The sequence below is a fragment of the Mastigoproctus giganteus genome, chromosome 1 (genome assembly GCF_048544385.1).
Source record: "Mastigoproctus giganteus isolate SK-2022 chromosome 1, ASM4854438v1, whole genome shotgun sequence".
NCBI classification, from domain to species: Eukaryota; Metazoa; Arthropoda; class Arachnida; order Uropygi; family Thelyphonidae; genus Mastigoproctus; species Mastigoproctus giganteus.
The window spans coordinates 136,404,546-136,421,465 of record NC_143575.1 but is presented as its reverse complement, the minus strand read 5'-3'; the positions used below and the strand labels follow the sequence as shown (position 1 = coordinate 136,421,465).

Here is a 16,920-nt window from a genome sequence, read left to right as displayed (position 1 = left end):
GGAATACTGTGTTCAAGTATGGAGACCGCACCTAAAGAAAGACATCGAGCTTCTTGAAAGGGTGCAAAGACGGGTAACTCGCCTGGTGAGATCGGCAAAAGGGCGTCCTTATGAAGAAAGACTTCGAATATGTGGGTTGCAGAGTTTGGAAACTAGACACCTTAGAGGAGATTTGATTGAGGTGTTTAAGGCTCTGAGAGGCATCAGTAAAATGAATGAGGACAAAATTTTCAAGATTATAAATGATGCTAGAACTAGGGGACATAAATTCAAGTTAAGGGGGGGGGAGATATTTAGATTGGACTGCAGGAAGTTTTATTTTAGCCAGCGAGTTATAAATTACTGGAATAAGTTGCCTTCATGGGTGGTAGAAGCCGGCAGTTTGGGGAAATTCAAAGGTCATCTGGATAGTACTTTCGGGTAAGGGAAGGGCATAGGATGATAGGTTTAATTTCCTTTTTTTTTTATTAATTATTATTATTTATTTATTTATTTTTGTTATCATTGTTTTGTTCGTATTTTTTATTTTATTTATTATTTTTTTTGGCTGGTGCAGCATAAGCCATAGGCTTTCTTGCACCATGCGGCCATTACTAATACTCCTCCTATTTTCGCTTATAAGAATTAATATTCAATTCGTCAATGTGATCACAATGACCGGGGCTTACTACACTTCGTATTGTGAACGGTATTTCGTTATGGAGCGTCCATCGTAAAGTGATTTTATCGTCCTGTACAGTGAACCAATCGTAAAGCGGGGCTCCACTGTAGTGAGAGTTGTAAGGCGTATAGAGCATGTACACGTGGATTGACAACCAAGAAAATGCGACACGAAATGATTCTTCCCCCCCCCCCCCACCATTTTACGACTCCGTACCAGGCACGAGCGACGCATGACCCAATCAGTATGCCTACTGATTGCGTCATGTTATCTTTCGTCATTCTCCACTGAATTTAATAAAAAAAAAATTTTCGACGGAAAATAATTTAATTCATCATGCCGAAGACTAATAGCAAGCGTTATAAGGCGTATATTGTTTGTTTGTTTTGTTTTTTAGGAGCATTAGCAACTAAGGCCATATTGCTCCGGAATATGCGGTGGTCATTCCCTGACCTTTCCGCATTCTCCGTATTTGGTGGTGACGGGCTCGAACCCCGGTCTAATCAAGAAGCGTGTGCTACGCACTGCTGCTCCTTCCCACCTGGCTACTGAAGCGCCATAAGGCGTATAGAGCACGTGAACGTGCAATGCGACCACCGAAACCACCTCCATTGAGTACAAAGGAGATGTCTAAGCTATTTACACAGCGGAAGAAATTACAGCGTGCGATGGAGTTGAACAAGGAAGCCGGGGAAGGTTCATCCACATCTTCAGAGCCTTACATCTCCCTAGAAATGTTAGAAGTGAATTTGGAAAAGGAATCGTGGAAGTTGATACTGCAAATGAAAACGATGAAAAGTCCTCGAAGCCCAGTCGTAAACGAAAAGCTAAGAAGCCAAAACCGACTGTCAGAAGTACTCCATCAAATCGTTCAAAACGTAGCGGGCGTAAGGAACAGGATTTTAAGAAACACAGAAGCATCCAAGCATAATTTAAACGTACATTCCTGGATAATAATTTCGGTTCAGTCTGTTCCGTGTGTTTGGTTCAAGAACGATGTGAAGATTGTAACAGCATTTCCAAATGAGGATCAAACGTCGGCCTGTAAATGCTGTCGTGGCTCTCTCAAGAACAAAGTGATTCTGGCTCTATCGAATTCAAATGGTTTTAAATATCATCCGATGCCACAGCACCTGCCGAAACTAGATTTGGTAACGGAACGTCTCATATCTCCGCAGCTTCCATTCATAGTCAATACCGGATCCTCGCTCACGTGATAAATGTTCGCCTAAAGAAGTTTCACTACCGCTATGTGTGCTCGGCATATACCCAATTTTTTTTTTTTTTTTTTTTAAATACAATCGATATGTCGGGATTTTCGCCGGCACCGCTAGACTAGATATACACTAGAGTGATTGCTGAACACACAAATGCTGTAAGTGACTTCCAAATGTTATATAAGCCATGGAATTCATAGAACATCTCTGGGATTATTTGGATCGAAAGATTTGCCGTTTGGACCCTCTACCTCGAATTATCGCAGGTCTACAGGACCCAAATCTGGCGACTTTGTGCACAATACGTAGTGAAACATTCAGAGGCGCTATATCTTCCAGCTGAGATGCAGCATACAATTCAAGCATATCTAAATTTGCGGAGTTCACAGTGTTTAGTAGTGTTTATTGTTATAGGGTTTTAGGCACATCGGCAGCTTAGCCATATTGTGCCGTATATAATATGCCGTAAATTGCATCTGCTCTGTGGTCGATTTGTTCTTTACTGGACGACAGACCCAAGTTTCCAGGAATGAACTATGCTATCCTTGCTTGATACCGGCTAACTCAGCCATGTGAAAAAGACCCATAAAAATTCCTAGCGTCATTGACGAGATTTGAACTCAGGTCTTTTCCACATGGTGTGGGGAGGATGGTGATAATACCAACTGTAATACCTACGAGGGCATTTACTTTGGGACTACCACGCTCGTGTTCACAAACTGATTTGGGATTTTCATATCCCCCATATGCGACAATTGTGTCTGTTTATTTTATCAGACAGGTTGAATGTTGCTTCGTCATAAAAACAACATTTTCCAGAAAGTGCTACCTTCATCTATACAGTTGAGAAGTGAACAGCGAGTTCATCTCGTTGTGGTTTGACGCGAGGCTAAATTTCCTGGACGGTTTACACTTTGTAAGCATAACGTTTCGATCTCTTGTGAACTAATCTGCGAATGCTGCTCGCGGTATTTGTTTCTGGAAGCTTGCCCGGAGGATAGATTTCGTAGGATCTCGGGTAAACACTTCCTGAAACGAGCAGGTACATTAGGCGTACCTGCTCGTTTCTAGTGTAGCACGCTAGTGGTTTCAACCATTGCCTCACTAATTGTACCGTAAGTGGATATTTCTGGAATTTCCGTTGAAAATGTCTCTTTACAGTCCCTGGAAATTTGGTACCCCATAGCCTCAGCAGGCACATTTCTTTCTCCTACACTGCCCCCATTTTAATGCTGTATCGTCGCAATTCTTGCTGGATCAAGACTGCGAACTGCATGAAAATAAACTTATTCAGTTCCTTTGCTAACTAAAGTAAACTATTTTAAGATGTCTATTACCATAAAATTTTAATCGAGCTTCATAATCAGGTGAATCATTTATAGACAAGAAGAGGCTGGGCAAGTAAGGATGAGCCATATGAAATTAGCGATGTGCAGATCATTATTAGAAAAACTTTTGAGCATAAATGCAAGTAATGCTCCCGGAGTTGATGTCATATAACCAGTAGTTTTGAGGGGGAGAGCAAAGGAGTATAGTGAACCATTAAAGTTATTATGAGGGCCAATTTAGATCAGGGGAGATTCCTTTGGATTGGAGAAGTGCCAATGTATCGCCAATACATAAAAGTGGTTCTAAGAGTGAAGTTATTAACTACAGACCGGTTAGTCGGACTTCAGTGATTAAGAGTGCAATCTAGGGGCATTTAGATAGATATTGCATTCTGAAGGACATACAACATGGCTTTGTTAAGGGTCATGTATAATTAACTTAGTAGGCTATTTTGACACAATAACTCATGAGGCTGGATTTAGGGAATAATTTCGACATGGTTTATTTGGATTTTAGCAAAGCATGACATAGCCGAGTGGTCGGAGCGACAGTGTAATAGCAAGCGCCCTTTGAGTGGACCGGGGTTCAAGCCCGTGACTGCTAAATAGGATTAACGTTTGTATTGATGAGTTATTGTAAACTCCACTGACCTGGTGGTAGTGCCAGAGTATAAACGATAACATTTGACTCGGTCCCTCATGAGAGGTTGCTGTATAAGCTTGAACAGGTTGGGATTAGTGGTAAAATTCTCAGATAGATTTCTGGGTGGTTAAAGGGCAGAAGGCTACGATTAATGGATATTCTTCAGTTTGGTGTAACGTCAGGAGTGGGGTCTCTCAAGGATCGGTTCTTGGACCAGTCTTGTCTTTCATTTTCATAAATGATATCGACAAAGAGATAGTACAATGATATCGACAAAGAGATAAAACTTAAGAACACGTTTGAGCTTCTGCAGACTACTCAGGACCAAGATATCGACGAGGAATATTACAACACTCTGAAAGTGATATAGCTCATGAAACGTCATGATCAACCGAAGACGACAAATGAAGAGAAAGATAAACACTGACAAGGAGAAAATTGAGTATACTGAGTTATGCAAAGCCATTAGTAAGAGACTTAGAGATGATGAGTAAGAAAATTTAACACAAGAAAAGTAGAACAAGCATTCAGGGAAAACAAAAGATTTAAATCAGCAGCCATGAGTAATACAGAAAGACAAATGACGGTGAAACTGAAGAATAGCGATGGTGTACTTATAAATAGCAGAGAAGGCATAATTCAAATAGCAGAACACTATTATAGAGAATTATACAAGGAGCGAGGGAAAAGTTATACAAGAAGCGAGGGGAATGATGCCAGCAGTGGGGAAGATGGATCGCAAATTAGTAACACATACAACATACCTGATATCCTTCCTGATGAGGTAGAACATGCGTTGAAGAAAATGAAGAATCAGAATGCTCGGCATAGATACCCCACATATATTATGATTTTGAAATAAATATACGAGAACGCTAATTATATTTATTTCAAAATAAATATATGAAAACGCTACCTCCTTTATTGGACTACACAAGGACTGTAGAAAATTTAAAACTGAGAAAGGAGTTCGACAAGGAGACGCAATATCTCCGAAGTTGTTTACTGCTGCCCTTGAGGAAGCTTTCACAAGATAAGACTGGTCGCAGAAAGGAGTCAATGTGAATGGAGAGTATCTAAACCATATACAGATGACAGTAATAATGTAATAACGATAAATGGCTGGAAGTCAAGAGAAGAAGAAATTTTGGATGGATAACATTCAGGAAATATAGTCACATACTGAGGAGAAATATCGCAATTTGTCTGAAACGTTAGATAATGAACCAATGTATACTCCCCACCATGACTTATGGAACTGAAAAGTGGGCACTCACCAAAAGACCGAAAGAGAAGCTGAGAACAACACAGCGAAGAATGGAACGAATTATATTGGGAATCAGACTGTTAGATAAGAAGAGAAACACTTGGATTAGGCAGCAAACTCAAGTAAAGGACATTCTTATCAAAAATAAAGAACTAAAATGGTCTTGGGTATGACAGAGCTCGAAGACATGAGGACAGATGGACTAAGAAAATTACAGAATCGTATCCAAGAGGAGCTAGAAGACAACCTGGAAGACAACAACACAGATAGACAGATGAAATTCATGAGTTTGTGGGTAGTAAATGGATGGCAATTGCACAAAACAGAAGGAACTGGAAAGTTGCTGGAGAGGGTTTCATCCTGCAGTGGATTGAAAATGGCTGATGATGATAATGATGATGATAGATGTGCTGAAGTTTGCCTTTAGCCAGCAGGTTGTTGATTTTTTTATTATGCAAACCCCAAACACCAGAGGTATTAGAACCTATAGTACTTAGTACCGTGCTTGGGTTGGAGGTTAGGAAGATGAAAGAAGATATTTGTTGGACTTGAACTTCTGTAGACTGTAATTTTCAGGAAATACGTATGAAGGAAGGTTGTTCCAGAAAACGGCAGTTGAATGAATAAACGAGGAAGATGGAAAGTTGGTTCTGTGAGTTTGAAGTTGGACAGTAAATGGATGTTGGCTGGTGGCGGCACGTGTTCGGACTGTTTTGAAAGAGAGAGCGGGAATTATAGAACCAATTCAGAAGAACAGTGCCCATGGAAGTATCTGTAGAAGAGGCATGCAGCAGAAACAGTACGTCTATGAGACAGCGAGTGGAGAGACTTTGTTAGAGATGAATCATTAATTAACTTCACTGCCTTCTTCTGAATGGAATCAAGAAGCCTGAGAGAGAGAGGTTTTGGGGGCATATAGTGACATAGTGTTTTTTGACAAGCGGCACCGGTGCTTTCGCACAACTCCGCATTTGAATCTCTTGTGAAGTAAGACAGTACAGTACTGTCAAGGCCAGATATCATATGTTAGTGTATGTTCATGTTTGCTTAGTGCGGGTTATGTTGTTCATCTGGCCGCTTAGCCTAGGGTCTGTGGAACACCACAGACTGCTAGTTACCGTCACTGGCACTGGGAGCCGGACCAGGTATGTGGAAAGAGAACTCTGGCTGGCCGACCCTGGGGTTAGCCTGAGCTTCCCAGGGAAGGCCGAAAAAAAAAAAAAAATAATAATAATAAAAAAATAAATAAATAAAATAAAAAAAATAATAATAAATAAATAAATAAAAATAAATAATAAATAATATAAAATAAATAAAAAAATATATATATAATAATAATAAATAAAAAATTAATAATAATAAATAAAATAAAAATAATAAAATAAAATAAAATAAATAAAAATAAAAAATTAATAAATAAATAAAAAAAATAATTTTTTTTTTTTTGAAATAGGAGAAGGGGTGAGAGATTGAGGAGAAGAAAGAAGGTAAGCAGAACAGAGAGGGTGAGCTCCCCCAGGGGGGAGCCCACCCTACCTCAGGAAGAAGAGAAAAGGTTGTGAGGTCAAGTTTTGGGGGCACCACCCCAGTTGTGGGAACGATATTCCACGGCAGGGTGGATTTGCGATTTATACAGAGTGAGCAGCTGTTTGGAAGAAAAGTAACGCCGAGAGCGAAAGAGAAACCCAAGTTTTTTAGATGCAGAGGTAGCAATATTTGTAATGTGCTTGTGCCAAGAGAGATTAGAAGTCAGGGTAATCCCCAAAAGAGATATATCATTTTGCCTAGAAATCGGAGTGTCACTAAAGGTAAGCATAGGAGCAGAACAATCCATTTTGCGAGATATAAGACAAGACTGAGTTTTAGAAGGGTTGAAATCAACTAAGTTGTCTTTGCCCCACTGGAGAATTACCTGAATATCGGCATTTAAGGAATTGGTAGTAGATTTTCGAGAAGTTGAAGCTGATTGAACAGGGCAAGGTTTCTCAAAATGGAAAGTGGAATGCAATGTGCTATCATCGGCAAAACTCTGGATAGAATTTCCAGTCAATGGAAGGTCATTAATATACAAGAGGAAAAGAGTGGGGGAAAGAACTGAACCTTGGAGGACACCGGCATTAGTGGAGAAGTTAAAAGAGAGAGAGCCATCTAGCATCACCCTCAGTGAGCGATCAGGAGAAAACTGGATAACCAATTATTAAAAACAGTTGGCAAACCATAAGATGGAAGCTTGTTTAGAAGACATTTATGCCAAACACGATCGACAGCCTTTGAAATGTCAAGAGCAACTACTTGTGTTTCACCGAACCTTTCCACTGAATTAGTCCATGGGTAACATAAGCCAGAACATCACCAGTAGATCGACACTGGTGATCGTTGATCAGACTGAAGGTTTCTAGGTAGTTTAAGAGTTCGCGGTTAATTGATTTCTCCATTACTTTAGAAATCGTAGAAGAAATTGCAATGGGACGATAATTGGATGGGAGGAATTTGTCGCCCTTTTTAGGAATGGCTGGATATGAGCAAATTTCCAAGCAGAAGGAAAAACACTTTTGGATTAAAGAAAGTGAAAAAAGGCGGCAAAGAATAGGAGTAAGTTCAGGAGCACAGGTTTTGAGAAATACCATCCGAACCTGGAGCTCTCTTAGCATCAAGATTCGTCAAAATCCTTCTGTCATTTTTTGATGGAAGACCACAAGAGGCATTGAATGGAGCGTGTTGGGAATGGTGGGAGGTGTTTTACCAAGATCACTAATATATGAGTTGGAATAAAAATGTGATGCTAGCAGGTCAGCTTTATCCTTGGCTGAAGTGAAAACACAACCATATGGTTTGGACAGAGGTGGGAGCAGAGATGGGCAAACGTTGCGGCCAATAGTTTTTTTGCAAGGGACCAGCATGCTCGGCTGCCATTAGAGCAAGAAGCAAGTTTTCTACTCTTAGCCTGTTCAAACTCTAGTTTGGACTGATTAGTAACTGCTTTACAATTATTGCGAGCTTTGTTGTAGGCAGTAAATGAAACTGAAGAATTAGAAACAATCCAATTACGATATGCAACATTCTTCTCTTGAACAGCCTTAGCTCATTTATTGGAAAACCAAGGTTTAGATAAAGGACGAGATTTTTAAGTGGTGTGTGTGTGTGATAAAGGATTCCATTCCTGCAAGAATAATTTCACTGACACGATCTGAGCAAACATTGACATCAGAAGTTTTGAAACAGTAATCCGACCAAGGAAAAGAAGAAAAGAAATCTCGTAGGTCATCTCATTTTGCATTCTTGTAATGCCAAACAACACAAGGTTGGAAATAGCTACGAGATAAAGGTGCCATTGGAGCAGAGACAATCACCAAGTTGTGATCTGAGGTGCCTAAAGGACCTCTCACTTCAACTTTGTACTTAGAAGGATTGTTTGTGAGAAAAAGATCAAGCGTATTGGCTGTATGATTAGGATTGTCCGGTATTCTTGTAGGTAAATGAACAATCGGTGCTAGGTCATTAGTAATTGCATCTCGACCTGCTGGGTCGGTGTGACTAGAAAACAGAAGCCAGCTGGAGTTGTGAACGTTAAAATCACCAAGGAAAATTACCTCACTGTTAGGAAAGTTGGACTGGAGAAAGTCAAGTTGCAAAGAGAGGAAGTCAAAGAGCTCCAAGTGATTAGTGGAGTTGGGAGAACGGTAGAGACAACAGATATGAATTTTACACAATGAGGTAGAGAGATTTTAAGTCAGAGAAGATCAAAGAGAGTAGATTCCAAATTACCAAGTCTCTGACAGGGAATATCAGAACGGACATATGCACAAGTACCACCTTTGATGCGAAAGGAATCATACAACAAATAATTTGGGCATCTAAGATGAGCAGTAGTTGAATCAACCGATAACTGAGATTCTGTCAGAAAAAGTACATGGGGTTTGGCAGACTGCAAGTGGAAATCGAGATCGTTGAGATTAGAATTGAGACCACGTATATTTGTGAAATGAATTAGGAAGTGCTTGGGAGGTTTAGATCTTTTCGCAGATAAGCTTACTCTATTAGTTTGACAATTCGTGGTGCATTCAATAGTAAGAAAAAGTGAGTGGGACATGCTGTATGAAGTAATGAAATTTACATGGATATGACGTACACATGGTAAGAATATACCCAGATCCTTGACATAACGTGGCCTCGACAATGCTTCCCGCATACACACTACTCGGACTTCCTCCAGTCACTATCTGGCAGAGTAGAGGTAGCAAGATTATACACTAGCTGATCCGGAAGTCTCCTAGAAAGTTACCAATAGGTTCTGTCCGGTTTACTAACTAGCGGCCGGCCTGCGAACACCGTTTTAGAGCTGTACCCTCGAAATGTAAGGAATATTGGATCTCGCCACGATGTTCATCATAACCTCAAAAGTCATCAATCATACTACATGATGGAAGAGATGGTGAAGGGTTTACAGGAACTTAGCTCTAGAGACTAAACATTCCACCACTTCAAGCCTCCAATAAGCAAAGTGGTGGTATTACACCGGTTGATGAGAGTCATCTACCCTCTAGCACTGCCTGGTAACATAAAGGGACGGCATTCCTCCATGTGGTGTGGACGCCACACCTAGACCCCTGCTTACGTTGGTTCACACCTGGGTGGTAACCCACCATGTACTTGTGCATGGAGGTTATTCCCAGGATTACTAACAGTCCCACCATCGTGAAGGTGCAAGCAGAGGATTTGGCTGTCCCAGACTGCCCGGACTTCGAAATTGGGTCCACTTGACTTGAGTGTCACCCGAATATCAGTTCCATCAGAGCAAGTGCAGCTTGTCTGGCATATCTCAGAGAATGTCTGTGATAACCTCAAGGACACTTTGTTCCAGCAATCAAAAGATTGCTGGAACAAACTCCCATCTGTCGTTATAGAAGTTGATAGCTTAAATAGAAAGGCAGAACTAGACAAACATTTGCAGCGAGTGGATGTGTGAAATAAGAAGTTTTTTTTGCCTGATACTATATAAGCTTGCTTTCTGGCATCATGTGTCTTTACTAATGTAAAAGTTGCCCTCGCAAGTAGTTGAAGCTAACAGTTTGAATAAATTGAAAGGTCTACTGGATACTTGTTTGGGGAGGGAAGCATTTAATTTGTGTTTTCTTATCTACTTAGTTGGTTTTTTTTAAAATTTATTTTATTATTATTTTTTTTTTGTCAGTGTAGCAAAAGCCTGTGGCTTCCTTGCACTATATGGCAAATGCTACTATTATATGGAAATTTACCAATGTGGTCATACAGCAAGTTGTACGACATATGCACATTTACGAATCTAACAGAGAAAGTAAAGTTGTCCGTAATGATGGATTGCTCGTGTTTGCCCACTCAAGTTGCCAATATGTAAAAATACACTTGGGGGGGGGGGAGATACACTACATTATCAGGAACTGCTTGGTTTGCAACAGCTTCCATTATCATCCCTACTTAACTCAAATGTGTTCAATTGATCACGATCAGGCCACCGTCCCGTTGTTTCAATCTGATTTTGATAAGCAGAATAACTACCCACTTCGTTAACTCCTCCCCACCCCGGAATGAAAAACCAAATTCGTTATCCTTTATCTCGAAATGGTTACAAATACATATGAAAAAACTATTTTTTGCCAGTGCTGGTAACCAACTGATTTTGTATGTCATACACAGTTGGGTTAAAGCATTATTTACGGTACATTTTTTTGGTATGGTACGCAATTTTTTTTTTTTTTTTTTTACCTCATGCGCCATATGCTTTTCCTGGGGGATAAAGATCGCAATGAACAAGGTCAGAACAGGTTGTTGTTGTTTTGGTTTTTAGGAGCATTAGCAACTAAGGCCATATTGCTCCGGGATATGCGGTGGTCATTCCCTGACCTTTCCGCATCTTCCGTATTTGGGGGTGACGGGCTCGAACCCCGGTCTAATCAAGAAACATGTGATACGCACTACTGCTCCTTCACACCTGGCTACGGAGGTGCCCTCAGAACAGGTATTGCTTCGAAGTTCTCTCATTTAGGTTTTTCCTGCGCTTTTCGCTTAACGATCGAACTGATTTTTTAACGGTTTATTAAATTATCAGAGAGAGAGAGAACAGGGTGGTTGGATTCATGTCGCACGACAATAATGCATTTCTTTTCCTTATAAACAGTAATATACCTTTATAATTACTATTAGCACACCGAAAAATTAAACTTCTGTAACGTTCTTGTTTCCCTAAATTTATAATTTTCTATTTCAAACATGTCAATTTTAACTTCCATGCTAAGGAAGTTGTGCCGTCAATGTTTATACGAATGGAAAGCAACTTATAGAGAAAGTATATACTGTTTGCTTCGACAACTGGCATAACAATTAAAAAAAAAAAAAAAAAAAAAAAATGTTCTTGTTTATACTCGACCAGGTCAGAAGATTTTACAATAAATTATCAATACAAACATTAAACGTATTTAGCAGTCACGGGCTTGAACCCCGTTTCACTCAAAGAGCGCGTGCTACTGCACTCTCGCCCCTGACCACTCGGCTACGTCAGGCACATCTTACGATGTGCCTGACGTAGCCGAGTGCAGAAAATAGATGTGCATATCTATTTTCTGAAATCGAAAATAGATGTGCATATCTATTTTCTGCACGTATAAAATAGATATGCACATCGCATATCTATTTTCTATGGCACAATTCAACCGTTTTATGATTAATTGGTATTAATTAATACCAATTTACTTACTTATTAATGACTTACTACGTATTAAAAAGGATTTAGTGTCCAATCGTAATATGCCCACATTTCAGGTGCGTTCGATCAGGGGCGGACTGGCAAATTTGATACTGATCTCGTCTACAATCGCAGCCGGTTCGCCTGGGCCAGTCCGCCTCCGTTCGATTATCAAACAAAAGGAATTAAAATCGAACCAATAGAAATTTGGAAAATTTATTCCACCGTAAAAATTTTCAGTTCTCTACGCAAAAGTATGTTAGTAAAGGCTAGATAGACACTAAATTTTCATGTTTTGTTGGTGTTTAGGCTCAATTCCGATTTTCCAACCCCTATAGAAGTCTGGAGCTTTGTAGCAAATATTATGTTAACAGGTGATTCGATGATCCCCTGTACAACCATTCCAACTCCAAAAAAAAAAAAAAAAAAAAACCAACCTCACAGTTACTCATCGCGTTAACATTACCTGATGAGATTCTGTTATATACTTCCTAAGTGCAATACAAAAGTTTTTAATCCCTGACGTAAGTAGTTTCATAATCGAACACGCCAAATGTAATGCATTGTTTTATAATGTGATCGTCAAATGTAACGCAATGCATACCAACTTGTTTTTGCAGGTGCGTTCGTTCCTGCATAACATGCCTACTGCCTTCCCCAAGGTCCTTCACGTGCAGCAACTCAGTTCCTAATGGGCACAATCTGATTCTGACTAAATTTTATATTTGAGTGTTTTAAGTCTCGTTTTGTTTCAGCTTCTTTTTAGCTCCATTTGGATCCGTGATGAGGATCTAGTGGAAGCTAAAACATGTCAACAAAGCTCAAAGGTTTTATTAAAATCTTTTAATGCAAATGAATGCAAAACCTCATATGGCATACTGAATGTAATTAAGTACTTTTTGTATGTAAGGAAATAATGTAGACAATAAAAGGAATTCATTCATTCCACATGACACTACAATTTAAATAAAGGTGCATTTCGAAACTCAAGGTGCTGTGCATAATTTAAGGGATGGGCTGCCCTCAGTCAGTTTTAACGCTCCGGTAAGACCACTGGGTCAGGGGAGTTTTCAGCGGTTGTACATCCACTGTGCTTATGTACTCTCGTGATTGACTACTCGGCTACGTCGGGGCTGGAAGTATTTTCTCTTTTTATACACCGGCACTACTACAAAGTCAGGAATTTACAGCTACTAATAATTTTGACAATAATACAATCATTATCCTGTTTGTCAGTTACGTGGAACTCGAACTACAGTCAACTCAAGCCTGTGTGCTACTGCACCACCGTACTAGACTCGGCTACTAGGTCTTAATTTTTTGTGGAAGTATATTTTAATGACGCATAAAAAAAAAAAAAAAAGTCCAGAAACCAGCGTCGCACTCTGGGGGTAGACAGCCTTAGTGAGTTTGGGTCAACTTCACGATGTTTGGGCTAGGAGACTCCCACCCACCAAACCTCTCCTACACGCTCCTGTGTGTGTTTACAGCCTGATATACATACGGTGTGGAATGAAAAATTCGGGGGGGAAACTCACCGGAGAAATGTCTACTCCAGCTTCAACTGAAATTCCTTTAATTAAGAATACCTCAAATCTCCGACACGATTCCAAAACAAGACTTCTCCAAACGAGCGGCAAGCAGGATACGATAATCTCGAAAGTTCAGTGATAATTCGTATTAATGATAATCAAATTACAAATATGGTAATCGTATGGTAATTTTTACCAAATATGGTAAAACGTATGGTAATCAAATTACAAACGGCACCCTTCAGCTGTCGTAATATGGAAATTGTGATAAGTTGGAAAGCACATTCCAATGGATTCCTTGTAAGAAATAATCGGGGGGTGGGAGTGATAATGATTTATTTATTCTGTTGGTCCCTCTGCCCCCCTCCCCTCCCCTCGAAATCACTTCCGCATGTCCATAACATACACTATATTACAGCCGAATCGTGTAACTGGTTACTTCTCCACATGAGCCTGAATAGGCCAAGTTTAATTTAGGTCACCTTGTGTTATCGATGCCGTTGTCTGCGCATAAAAAAAAAAAAAAAAAAGCGGTCACACGCGAAGCAATGTTTTGCGTTGTATTTTTTACAGACACATTTTTACCCCACCCATATATTTTGACAAAGTTGCTTCCTTGGAACTATATCTACACACTATAGACAGTTTTTCAACCTTTTTTTGGTAATGAACCACTTTGGAATGAGTAAGAAATTAAGAATGCCATATATGGTATTCCTAATGGGTGAAACACCAGATGTACATAAACTTATTTCGTTCATACAATTTCGAAAAAAATATTTCTCTTTATGATCAAAAAAACAATATTATTCAAATTAATTAGAACATGTGAATTTGTTTTTGGTATACAAATCAGGTATATTTTATTTTAAAGTACATAAAAATATCGAAATGTAGATAACTGCTAATTCTGGGTGAAACATTTCGCAGAATGCTAGTTGAAAAACACTAGTATTTTTTCAACAGTCTAAATTTACATCGTAGGCGTATCCTTCCGGGATTAAACATGAATAAGGGATCGTTATTATTAATTTTAGAATATTGCATGCAAAATATCAATTTTAATATTCATATTTTACTTATATAATATTTAATTCAATAAAATTAAGAATAAATATTCGTTATGTGTTTTCTAAATGTTTTATTTCAGGTTTTTGTTATTCATTTTAAATTCATTTCTTCTAGATGGTTAAAAAACCATCTAGAACATAAAAAAAAAAAAAATTATACTACAGGGATTCAGATACGTGTACAATACAGAAATTACGAGAATATTAAAGCATTTATTAAATTAATTAAAGTAAAATATTAAAGGTGAATTATAACCTGCGATGTGCATAAATGGATCGTTTAGTCCATGAAATAAAAACGCATCTGTCACGCTTTGAGGAATTAATGCTTAGTAGAGTTATAACAAATATGTGTTATAGCATAAACAGAGGACAATCTTCCTATTTTCTAAATAATAGCTTTAACAGTTCAACATGAAACAAAAGTAAATTGATATAATGTTTCTTTTTACTAATCTTATTAAAATATTTCAATAAATGCATGTAAAAAATAACAGCAAAGCATTTAAAAATTACTCAAATATGCAGTGAAATATCCAAGTCCGCTTTTTTTTTTTTTTTTTTTTTCATTTCAAACGCCAATGGAAACGGTGGTCTGCCGACTTATCGCTTAGTCTTGCCATGCAATCTACAGCACCCTTGTAAGAGGCTATCAAAGCGGTACACATGTCGATAAAATAAAGGCTGTGAGTATTTGTTATTCATTTTAAATGGTACAATGTGCTATTCATATTTGGTTGTTTTAGGCAGTAAAATACGTAACTTCTAAAAATTGATAAAAAGTTCAAAATCTCCCAACTTACCGCAGAGTCACAGCGATGCACCAGCAGAATTAATATGCTCATACCTAAAACTGCACCTTTATATGTCCTTTCCCTCAGCGATTCCATTCTTTCTAGTATCAATAAGTCTGTTTTACAGCTAATTCGTCCAGCATGCAATTAGAAACTCCAACATAATAAGTCATATACTTCACATACCAGTTCTTGTCGTTGTTCTCTGTAGCTGCATTACTCGCAGTACCACTCGGAGTAAACACGTGCAAGCCCGTCACACGGAATTTCTGCTCTTTTAGGACAGCGCTAGCTATCAAAACAGGCAATAAGTTATCTGCAGTTAATTACTTCGAAAATGTAGTTTGTAACTTGAAGGATTTGAGACACTTTCTGTTTTTTTTTTTGTTTTTTTCATCAACGCTAAACACAAACAGTTCCGCGCGTTACACCATGTGCATGACAAGCTACTGCAACCTATAGATGGAACACGATTCCAGTATGAGAGGCGTGGCTAGAAGTTTTAGAATGACAAGCAATCTCCACCAATGAAAAATCTTGTAAGTTTTTTTCCCAAGAAATATGTGAAGGAACAGCTTCAAACAACGAAGTGACAAGCATGTTGTTATAATCTCGCAGTGATCGCAGTGATAGTATAGTAATAGATATTTGAAGGGTTGCTTTAAACATAAAAAGTAAACTGTTTAATTCTGTATTACATAAACTTTATTTACAGTATTTCGCATGCGTGCCATTTATCTTAATTTAACTATATGAAATATGAAAACTTTTTTTTTTTTTTTGATTTCTAAATGGAAAGTGTTTACAGTTCCAGATTACCTAAATCAGGCTTTGGACTTTGTTCTATTTTTAATTTAGAATATTTGAGCTGTTGTAATATGATTATAACTCTTGCTAGATATCCAAATTATTTGCTCTCATATAATAAATTCCACAAGAGAGCAAGTAGTTTGGTGACTGAGCGTGGATTTACATTTAACGATTGGTGCATATTTTCCAACAAACGAGAGGGAGAGGGGGCACGTGCTCCGGGGCCGCTACCCTGAATCCGCCACTGCTCTTCGCTCTTCCTTTTTTAACGTGAACAATGCGACTTCCCAACTAAAAGTTGCATCTGAAGTCTAGGGCTGTTACGGTAGTTACTTCAAGTCTAAAGTTAAAAGCTAATTTTAAGCTTCGGAATTAGGGGTTATGTAAATTGCGCAAATTACTGTTTCTTAAGTCAAATGGTCAGCACAACAAGACCTATGTAAACTGCAAGGGTTGTGAGTTAAGTGAATAAAAAATTATTCTGAAAATTGTAAGGATTATAGCCAGTGGCGGATTCAGGGTAGCGGCCCAGGAGCACGTGCCCCCTCTCCCTCTCGTTTGTTGGAAAATATGCACCAATCGTTTAAATTCCCTTTAGCTAAAAAAAAAAAAAAAATTTATTTTTTTCATTGCTCATTGTTAACATGGGATTTTATCGATTTTCGCATTGTGGCTCAGCTATTTTCAAATAACCACAGTTGGCAACACTGATGCTGATGTGATTGCCATCAGAGTTCGAGGCGTCACACAATTTGATCATGCGTAATGTTTACTTCAAAGTAACCCAGACTCTGTGCCTGTGTCCCATTATGTTTGAGTATCATATTTGTTTCGTTCTGTGCATTATTTTGTGCCTTGTTTGTGCACAAACGGGGCACAA

General features: G+C 38.7%; 1 protein-coding gene across 1 annotated transcript in view; it reads right to left on the bottom strand.

Moving 5' to 3' along the window:
* LOC150091155 (uncharacterized) overlaps positions 1-15,674 on the bottom strand; it is a 1,391,089-nt gene extending 1,375,415 nt beyond the window's left edge. Inside the window, exon 1 of the mRNA XM_090374518.1 lies at positions 15,240-15,674. Coding sequence (XP_090230644.1) covers positions 15,240-15,326 — 87 coding nt within the window. The 5' untranslated portion in view covers positions 15,327-15,674. The remainder of the gene's footprint in view (positions 1-15,239) is intronic.
* Between the last annotated feature and the right edge of the window lie 1,246 nt (positions 15,675-16,920).